The 10,880-nt window shown below is 47.2% G+C and overlaps 1 protein-coding gene across 1 annotated transcript; it reads left to right on the forward strand.

Annotated features, from left to right (window-relative positions):
• Window positions 1–6,750: 6,750 nt before the first annotated feature.
• On the forward strand, window positions 6,751–9,093 carry ING4 (inhibitor of growth family member 4). The gene is made up of 7 exons (XM_084270397.1): window positions 6,751–6,809; window positions 6,998–7,164; window positions 7,340–7,454; window positions 7,776–7,884; window positions 8,211–8,358; window positions 8,743–8,804; window positions 9,026–9,093. The coding sequence occupies exons 1-7, from the start codon at window positions 6,782–6,784 to the stop codon at window positions 9,063–9,065; spliced, it is 669 nt and encodes a 222-aa protein (XP_084126523.1). The 5' UTR covers window positions 6,751–6,781; the 3' UTR covers window positions 9,066–9,093.
• The last annotated feature ends 1,787 nt before the right edge of the window (window positions 9,094–10,880 follow it).

Genomic DNA, 10,880 nt, shown 5'->3' on the forward strand with positions numbered 1-10,880 from the left:
AGAGGCCATCACTGGATCCCCATCCCCGAGTGAGCTGTGAAATACACAGGAAGATTTCAGCCACCATCCAGGTGAGCACACTGTCACCTGGCTGCTCCGATGATGGGATAAGAGAGCCAGTAGCCTGGGGTTAGGGGGTAGGGAAGCCAAGCAGCTGGAATTCCTGTCTAGAAAGAGGGTGTTGGGATTGGGAAAAAAGGTTGAGAGAAAGTAACAAGCCCTCAGCCTCTGGAGGCAACATCTCTAAACCATGAGGAAAAAGTACCCCTTCAGTGAAGATGTTGTATGTCATCCAGGCAAGTAGTCCACCATGGAAGGAGGTATCCAGTGCCTGAGGGAATTAGCACTGCAGGAGATGGTTTATTATGACCCAGATAATGCACAGTTACCCACAGATCCTGATGAAGTCTGATGTACCTGACCCATGTGGCAGAGGTTTCTATGGAGCACTCCATCATCATACACCCAGGCACTGGCAGTATGGAAGACAGGGGTACCAATGGGGGATAAATTGGCTAGCCAACTCTGACACTGTGAAGAAAGTCTATTTTCTTCCCTTGCCAGCAAGAGATCCAGCAGTTCAGAAGGGATGTGTCCTACTCTCTGCCTGTGTAGGCCAGTGTATCAGGTATTAGGTGTAAGTGTGCCTCTGCTTAAGAGGGAGCATGTAGAGGGTACATGCTATGAGGCACCTTGTGGTTTCACCTGAGTGGCCATGGAGAGGACAGAAAGAAGTGGGATGGAAGAACTGCCTCAATCCAAGGGGCACCAGGATGTGAGTTACAAGGAAAAACAAATAGAGGTTTATCCAGGAAAAATGCTGCTCCAGTCTCCTGTGGGCAGCTCCTCAGACAGAGTAGAAAGGTTGACCTCACTTCTGATCTTAGGGAAGGAGCTTGTGCCATTAAGCTGTGAAGGGGCAGAACCCATCCGTATTTCTGGAGTGACAGGGGGATCCCAACAGCTGGGTGTACGGGAAGATGAGGTGAGTTGCAAAGCTGCTGAAGGGGAAGGTGAATTGAGTGAGTTTGCAGAAGTGAAAGCCATCCAGCTGGCTTCAGACATTGCTGAGCAAGACAAGTGGCCGATGCTCTGCCTCTGGACTGACTCATGGATGGTGACAAACGCCCCATGGGGTGGGTACAGCAGTGGCAGCCGAGCAGCTGGCAGCACAGAGGCAAACCCATCCGGGCAGCCCCACTCTGGCAAGATACTGCTGCCTGGCTAGAGAAAGGTTGGGAAAGTCCCTCCTGTAGATGCCCACCTACCCAAGAGTTGGGTCACTGAGGTCACCAAAACAACCCGCAGGTGGATCTGGACTGGAAACATAATAGTGAATGGTTTATACCTTGGTGGGCCCGTGATACATCAGGCCACCTAGGAAGGGATGCAGCATCCCGATGGGCTCGTGACTGCAGGGAGGACTTGACCGTGGCTGCTACTGCCCAGGTCATCCGTGAACATGAAAGACACGCTGCTATCAAGCAAGCCAAGCAGGTAAAACCTCTCTGGGATGGAAGACAATGGCTGAAACATAAATATGGAAAAGGCCTGGCAGATGGATTACATCACACTCCCACAAACCCACCCAGGCAAGTGCTTCTGTACTTAGAATGGTGGAAGCAACCACCAGATAGCTGGACACATACCCCGTGCCCCATCCCACCACCCAGCACACAATCCTGGGCCTTGAAAAGCAAGTCCTGTGGCAACACGGCACCCCAGAAGGATCTGAGTCAGGGATTGGGGCTCATTTCTGAAACAACAGCATAGACACCTGGGCCAAAGAGCGTGGCATTGAGTGGGTGCATCACATCCCCTGTCACGCACCAGCATCTGGGAAAATGAACAGGACAATCATCTGGGATGCATTTGGTGGGTGAAGAGAGAAGATGGGCAGTCCAATATATACGTCAAGGGGATTGGTTTTGGGTGAGAATAGCCAGTAAATTATATTAATTGCTACATGATATTGTATGTCATTGCTATTATGATTGCTATATGTTGTATCAGTGATACTGTAGTAAGAATCATCCAGACTAATGAAGAATGAACTTTGGCAAAGCCAAGCAAGGCACAAAGGTGATAGAAACAGAACTGGTTTCATCAGCAAGCACCTAGCAACTTCCTCAAGATTGATGTCTTCACCCCACAGAACCTGGTCATGGGCCACGCCAGATACATCAGCTCTGAGCTCCGGATGCAGCATGCAGCAATCCAACAGCACCCATCACCACTCCTCCTCTGAGAGACTTCAGCAGTCATTTCAGAGGGATGCCTATAGACTGAGGTTGTGATATCTCTGTGTCTATATTAAAAGACACAAGAAGCAGCAGTGATTAATTGGACTGTGTGTGAAGTACAGGACTGGGGCATGACATAGATGGTGTGGAATGAGAGGTTGATACTGCCCTGTTTTTTTCTGTGATAGAGTTAATTTTCTTTCTTGTAGCTGCTGTAGTACTGTGTTGTGGATTCAGGATGAGAATAATGTTGATAACACACTGGTGTTTTTAGTTGTTGCCTCATAGTTGAAGTGCTTACACTAAGCCAAGGACTTTTCAGCTTCTTATGCCCTGCCAGGTGCACAAGAAGTTCTGAGAGCAGAGTCAGGACAGCTGGCCCAGGCTGGCCAAAGGGATATTCACTGCCATGTAGTGTCAGGTTCCAGATCTAACTGGGGAAACCAACCTGGAGGCAGATACACAGTTCAGAAGCAAAGTAGGCGTCAGAGGGTGTGTTTTTTTTCTGCAGGTGCTGAGCAATTGCATTTGTGCATCATTTGTTTTAATACTTTTTTTCCTTTGTTATCCTATTAAACTCCCTTTATGTCAACCCACGAGGTTTTTTGTCATTCAGTTAAGTAACTGAAGTTTAATTGTCACATTCCTGTACTTGACATCCCATGTGTGTTTCTATAAAGAAATAAATAAAATAATCATTAGGAGAAGGAGAGCAGTGATGGATTCTGACTTTTGGAGAGTGGGTGTGTTGTTGTTAAGTGATGACGGATACCTGGATGTGATGAGAGAGGAGTGAATGGGGAAGGAATGACAAGGGAAGAGAGTAAGATGAAAAAAGAATGGTGGTAGTGAGGGAATAAGAATTGAAGAAAGGAAAGACTATATGGTAAGGCAGAGAGACTTTTAACTTGGCATAAGAAATGAAAACAAGGTAAGAAAAGGAAGAGGTGGGAAAAACTCAGAGACCTTGTGCTGATGATTGCGAGGGTAATCTACTGTGACAGGAATGATTTGGGCATTGTGGGGCTCTGTGTGCATCTGTGCAGATGGACACGGTTTCATTAGTGCCAGGCCACGCCTTGGGCCAAGCTGCTGGCCTTGCTAGCACTTTCTTCATTGAACATCTTCACTATCATCCTCTTCCTCTCTTGCTGCGGTGCCAGTTGTGTTTAAAGACGTTTGCACTTTTCTTTCTCCATCAATTTTTTGCCTGTTTAGTACAAAGTGACTGTCATTCACTACCTCCTTCTTTAGTCATCAAAGGTGCCTCTAGGGTTTTTTTTTTCTTTACTAGGATTTCTTTCAGAATCTGTGAATTACTCAGAAATTTCACAATATATAGTATTTTTAGTCATGAAGAGTTTAGGTGCATCTTACAATAAGAAGAAAGGGCAAATAAATTGCAAAGGAAAAAGGAGAAATTCAGGAGGAAATTAAATAACATTGAGTGTTTTCAGAAAGACTGAGAGGAAGCTTGTTGGTTTATTAGGAATGAGGAAATAGAAACTTAAATCTTTCTTTTGTTTAGTGGACCTGTTGGGGTGGTGATGTCTGATAGCTGACACGCCACAGGCCGAGCGATTTCAGCAAGTGTTCTGACCACCGTGGTAAGTTCCACGCTGCAGAACACCACTTTGGGTTAAGGATGCGCAAGAGCTTTTGAATTAAGCTGCAGATGGTAGAAAACTTCCCTGTAGTTAGACTAAACTATATACTGTACAAACAGTTTGCTGCTCAGTTAAGACTTGCTTAGCTGCAGCTTTATCTTGTTACGCTTTTTGTTCTTGCCAAACTCTGTCTGGATCATAATTTGTTGTGGTGTAGTCAGCTCCTTTCCACTCCGAGTTGAGTAGATAAAGCATCTTTACAACAGCTCTGATTATACCGCGGGTCACTTGTTTTGTTTTCTCCCAATTCCTTGATGAAGCTATTACAGAACATTGGTCCAATAATAGATTTGCAGAGTGAAATATTTTTTTTTCTGGGCTTTTAGAAAATCATTTTGCTGGTTTTAACAGGGGAAGAGTTCAACTGACAGGGGTTTGTCTCATCAGTCCCTGCGGAACCCTGCCCAGCTAATGAGCCTCTGGAAGAACATTGCTTGACTGGTAAATGATCCACCGTCTGTGTCTGTGACAAGCCTCTGCTAGGCCAGAGCCAGAGCTGGCTAACGCCTCCCTCCACGCTGCTGATAGCTGCTGGGAGGAGAGAGCCTCTGGAGGATGGATGGCACGGGCTGAAAAGACAAGGCCAGGCACGTAGAGGCAAAGGGAATACAAAGGTCTTCCAGACAAGGGCACGCGCTGGCGTGAATGAGAAGTGGTGTCAGATTTTTACAGTGGTGGCTGTAAAAACTGGAGCATACTCCCTTTCAGGTTCTGCAGCAGAAGCAGCAGACTCCTGCCCGCGTCACTCCCGCTGTGAGAACTTCACTGCGAAACCCGGCCGTGACCTCATGTGGGGTTGTGCTGCCCGGAGAATAGCATCCTACTGGGTTTTGTGCTAGCTCAGGTGCTCCTTCTGTCTAAAGGTTTCTAGCTCTGCTGAGGGAAAGCTGACTGTACCTAAAGGAATTTGTGCTTTTACTGACTTTCCTTTTCAAAGGAGAAAAAGAAATTACATTAATCTTTTTTTTTTAAAAAAAACAACCTACAAAGTCAAGAATGTAGAAGTTGTGATCTTCCAGGATTAATAAACTCTGTGTAAATTTGACATGATGTGTGCCATGTCTTCCTCCAGAGAATACCTGTCTTGCCTTCTGCAAGGGGCTGCTTTGGAGAGAAGTGAAAAGTAGCGTGCTGACGTGTGACCTGCCTTTCGGATGCTGTACAGATTGAAGGGTTTGAAGTGGAGGCTGGGGTTGGCAGGAAGGAAAAAAGCATGATCTCTAGATTCCCCAGCTGGGTTCATCCCTGCCTCAGGTTCCCTTTGTAAGCCATGATCATTTTCAGCATTGTGTCCCCATTGTCGTCTGAGGTGGTTTTTTGAGCCGTAGGGATATAATCTGGTAGTCAGCCCCTCGAAGCTTGTGTTAACTCTGACATGCTGACAGATGTAGAAGTATAAAATTTAGGAATACGTGGACAGCCTTAATTTTGCTGTTTACTGATATATTGAGAATTTGATTTTACACTGTTAACTATCCTTGAACCCAGACAGGCGATGTGTACGCGCTGTGTGGTTCTCTCTCTGGGTACTTACAGACACCTGCTGCCTAAGTGTTTCTTAGATACTCTGTATATAACTTTCTCCGTTCTGTTTGTGTGAAAAAAGAAGTTAAAGGAGCAGCTTCTGCGCACAGTGAGGCCCACAGTTGGTTTTACCTCTTACAGGAATTAATTTCATGGCCCATGTGTTGTAATTCTTGTTAAAACGTGCCTCTTGCATGCAGACCTTCCCTGCCAGCTGATGGCTCTTCAGGGAAATGTCTCTGCTGTAGAAACATGTAGCAGTGAAAACAGAGGCTGCTGCCGGGACTGATGCCTTAGTTTCCATCATCAGTAGACCTCACATCATTTACATGCTGTGTTGGGGAGTGGGTTCAGGAAGCAGGCGTCCTTTTGTTGTGTTTCTGAGAGCTTATTCCCCCCCCCCCTTTTTTTTTTAAACCTGTAAGATTTTATTTATTTATTTTTGTATGTATAAAGGTGACGACAGTCACACTTGGGCTTCATGCTAATGCAGTGACGCTGCAGCTCAGTTTGATTAGACAAGCATGGAGAAATGAGAATTGTTTTTATCACATTTGTCAGCTGAGCATCTGGTGATGCCTAGGGGTGAGTAGCATAGTGCATTGAAAATTAATTGACTATCAACTTCACATTGCTCATTTAGAGCCCTACAGGCATTTATAATTCACAGTGTATAGCATCATCCCAGGTGCTGGACAGCCCATGCTGAGATTACAGTGTGGAAAGCAGAACAAGGAATGCGTGGCAGTGGATTAAGATTGTTGTTCACTGCTCCCCATCCTGTCTCACACTTGCTCTTTGGTTCTGCACAAAGTGTCTCTTGTCCCATATATGTAAAACCAATACACTAAGCCCTGCTCACTTTTTAGTGAATTAGAATTTGATCAACTCTTAATTTTGACATCCTTGTGTAGAAATACCGAAAGGGCATTGATTTACCAGCTGTTGTACGACTTTATTCACTATAGAATGGAATTCTTGGATGGATACACTGTATTATGATCACTGACTTCATTAAAAATTTTGGTTTTCTCTTCTTAACGTAGGCCTTTCTGCATGGCAGCACTTTTCTATTAACTACTGCGTATTATAGAACTATGCTTCTGGGGTAAATACATGAATTTTTAATACTATGTCTCCTTTGGAGTTGACAATGAATGGAGACACACTAATGTGCACCGGGAAAGGGTGTTAGGAATTGCTGGATCAGTGTACGGGTCATTACCAGTCGCGCTGGCTTTGTCACTGCCTTGGCGTCGCGGATGGGAACCTGACTGCTCCATGTGTCCTCCTTTCCCTGCAGGTATTGAGAACCTGCCGTTTGAATTGCAGAGAAACTTCCAGCTCATGCGAGATCTGGATCAGAGAACCGAAGGTAAGGCTCAGAGATGGTTTGGTTGACGAGATAGGAAGTGTGCAGCTTGGCCAGTGTTCCTTTCCTTTACATTTATCATGGGGCAGGAGAGGAAACTTGCAACTGCTGTGATCCTTCAGTCTCTCTTGATGGAGGACACTGTCGTGTGAATGTCTGTATTTATGTATGTAATGGTGAAATTATTTCAGACCTCAAGTCGGAGATCGATAAGCTGGCCACAGAGTACATCAGCAATGCACGGACTTTGTCTTCAGAGGAGAAACTGGGGCTTCTCAAGCAAATCCAGGAGGCCTATGGGAAATGCAAGGAGTTTGGAGATGACAAGGTTCAGCTGGCTATGCAGACCTATGAGATGGTATGAAGGGAAGTGTCTAGTGCTTATTGTCTGAAAGACTAAAGCCCCCAAGCCTGGAAGGCCCTGATCTCTCTTTTTAGGCCCTACCCACTCTTGCTTCTCAGCTCTTAGTGCAGGCCCTGTGCTCTCCTGGGCTCTGTTCTGTGGTAACTCCTGGTTGCTGTCACCTTTGCAGGTTGATAAGCACATCCGGAGGCTGGACACAGACCTTGCTCGCTTTGAAGCAGACCTGAAGGAGAAGCAGATAGAGTCGAGTGACTATGACAGTTCTTCCAGCAAGGGCAAGAAGAGTGAGTACCACCACTGGGCTGCAGATTGATACAGGAGGCAGCCAAGTGACTATGGAAGTGGTGGGGATGAAGGCAGGCACTGGAGTGGTACAGATCACAGACTGTTACGCTGGAATCTGAAGGACAGGTAAAAAGATGGTGACCTGGGCTCTTCTTGTGTGAGCGTATTCAAGGCCACTAGATAAAATTAAGATGGGGTGCATGGCCCAAAGCCAGTATACCCTCTGAAGTAGTGTGTTTCAGTGCTGGAGAGGTTGTTACTATCAGGTGTTACTATTTTGATGGGGTGGAGAATGCAACACCTTTCTCTCTTCTTACCAGAGGGCCGAGCCCAAAAAGAGAAGAAAGCTGCCCGTGCTCGCTCTAAAGGGAAGAACTCTGATGAGGAGGCACCAAAAACTGCCCAGAAGAAACTGAAGCTTGTCCGCACGTAAGTGTTAAAGGCATCTGTGGGAGCAGATCAGACCGGGGGAGACCTAGCCAGGCCTGCATGTGAAGGGTCTGATCCCGACCCAGACCAGACAGTGTGCCCTGGCCTTTCTTGGGAAGCAAGAGGAGGGACACCTTTTAATTCTTTCGGGGGGGGAAGCGGGTGTGTGGCATGAGGGGGAAGGCAGGTCACTTCAGTGGAGTTAGGTGTAGGTGCTTAAAGAAAAAAAGAAGTGGCTGTCTCTGGCAAACGAGGACATTGTCTTGGTGATAAGAAGGGACTTGGAGCCAGGTATTTTGCTGACCTGCTTTATTCCTGTCCTGCAGTAGCACAGAATATGGGATGCCTTCCGTCACCTTTGGAAATGTGCATCCTTCGGATGTGTTGGATATGCCCGTGGACCCCAATGAGCCTACTTACTGCCTCTGCCACCAGGTCTCCTACGGGGAGATGATTGGCTGTGACAACCCAGATGTAAGAACCTGCACTTGGTGGAAATGGGGGAGAAGGGAATGGGGAGGCTCTTGCATGGGAAATCTTGCCCTGTTTGGGTGGGCTCTGATACAGCAAGCAGGAACAAGAGGGCTTGCCGTTTGGAAGGGCAAAGGTATGTCCACTTTAAGTGCCTCTTTCTTCAGGGTTTTCCTTAAAGTAACAGGTTGCTTTTGTGCCTTCATACTTAGCAGGGGAGCAGAGGAATTCTCTGTGCTAGCAATGAATAGGTTGGATGTGAGTCTGCATTCCTGGATTGCCGCTAGGGATGTGGGAGTTTGTGGTCAGATGTTGGGAAACTGGTAGCCCAGAAGCAATGATTTCAGAAGAAAATTGCGCTTTAACTGATGCTCTCTGTCCCAACAGTGTTCCATTGAATGGTTTCATTTTGCCTGTGTGGGTCTGACAACAAAACCAAGAGGAAAATGGTGAGTGAACAAGCAACCTGGAAGGCCCATTGGTCTTTGGAAAGTGGAGGTCCTGGGTGGCAGAAGAGAGAGTACTGTATATGCACACTTTAGAAGATTTCTTAAAGAGGAAAATCTGAATTAAGGCTTTGCCTAGGACCACGGAAAAGGTCCTTTGGGGTTGTATGTTCGAGGTTCGTGTCATGCCCTTAATGCTGGCTTTTTACTTCCCTTTCTACCAGGTTCTGCCCTCGCTGTTCCCAGGAGAGGAAGAAGAAGTAAAATCCCGTGAGCCCTCAGTACTACTGCAGGAGCTCCCTTCCCCCTGCCAGGGCCCTGTCCCAGCGCCCCCAGCCCCTCGGGCCTTGGCTGGGGAAAGTCCTGCCCTGCTTGTGGTTTGGGCCATCCCTGGAATGGTGTGTACCCTCACGGCAGTTGCTGTGTGTTCTGTATCCCTGGTTGCTTCCGAATCCCTAAGGGAGGCCCTCTCTGTGTACTATTCCACACAGGTCTCTGAACCTCAAAGGGAATGAATGAGGGCACCAGGGTAGCCACCAGATTCCCAGGGATTCAGGTAGCCCCTGAGTTTCCTTGGCTTTCCTTCAGCCTCCTCAGAGTTCATTGCCTACTCTCTGCTTAGAGAACAAGGCTATGGGATGGGGGAAGGAAAGGAGGTAAGTCTTCAGCATTTTAGGTCTTTGATTTTCCTGAATGCTTTTTCAGGAGAGAGGGAGTAACCGGGCCACTTCTTAATCTAGTGGGCTGGTGGAGAGACCGAAAACCTAACATACTCCCTAACTTTAACCATTCCACTGCTGGCATTGAGCAGCCCGTTTTGGTGGGGAGAGGAGTAGGAGGGAGTGTTTAGAGCTAGCTCTCTCTTATTCCTGGGGTAAACCTGCTGGTCTGGGAAGCACATTGTGTGAAGGAGGAAGAATTTCTGACCACTGGGGCAGAGATGTCTTGGTCTAGCCTGGCTCCTGGCTGCAAAATTCTGCCTTCCTTTTCTACGGTCGTGCTTCTCCATTATGTTGAGGATGGGAAGTTTGGGGATTCAGATCCCACTTGTATAATACAGAATTAAATAAAGTTCATTGAAACATACAGTGTTTGCCTTGCTGTCACCTCCAAAGTAAATTGTAGCAATTGGTCTCTTTAGCTATTCTTTCTCTCTCAGCTCTGCTTTTATTCTAAGTTACTACTGTGATCCTACAGCTTTTTCTTGTAACATTCCTGAACAGTGTTAGTGTTAATAAGTGACATTCTGCCCAAGTCAGGCTTGAAAATGTGCCTAATATACCTGCACATGGCTACCAAGCTTTCCAGTGGCTGTGGAACATACCTGCCCCTTCAGTCGTGCCCTCGCAGGAGGATGGGCGTTTATTCACATTTTTGTTGGATCATTTACTTTGTCAGTTGTCTTCTCCTAAATGAAGAGAGGTGGAGGTTACAGAATGCCATCCCAGCTGAAAAAAGAAGCCATCAGGACAAACCACGTGCATCCAAGAACGATATCATAGAGTAGGTTGAAAGGGTCCTCAAAACCCATCTAGTGCCAACCCCCCTGCCATGGGCAGGGACACCCTCCTCTAGACCAGGTTGCCCAAAGCCCCACCCTGCCTGGCCTTGAACACTGCCAGGGAGGGGGCAGCCACAGCTTCTCTGGGCAGCCTGTGCCAGGGCCTCACCACCCTCACAGGGAGGGATTTCTTCCTAATATCAGACCTACATCTTCCCTCTCTTAGTTTAAATCCATTACCCCTTGTCCTATCAAAAAGAGTCCCTCTCCAGATTTCTTACAGGCCCCTTCTAGGTACTGGAAGGCTGCAGTAAGATCTCCCTGGAGCTTTCTCTCCTCCCAGCTGAACGACCCACACTCCCTCAGCCTCTCTTCAAAGTAGAGGTGCTCCAGCCCTCTGATCATCTTCTTGGCCCTCCTCTGGACTGACTCCAGCAGCTCTGTGTCTTTCCTGTACTGCAAAGCTGGACACAGCACTCCAGGTGGGGTCTCACCAGAGCAGAGCAGAGGGGCAGAATCACCCCCCTTGACCCGCTGGCCACACTTTGTTTGCTGCAGCCCAGGATGCGGTTGGCCAC

The sequence above is a fragment of the Gallinula chloropus genome (genome assembly GCF_964237585.1).
Source record: "Gallinula chloropus genome assembly, chromosome: 1".
Classification (NCBI taxonomy): Eukaryota; Metazoa; Chordata; class Aves; order Gruiformes; family Rallidae; genus Gallinula; species Gallinula chloropus.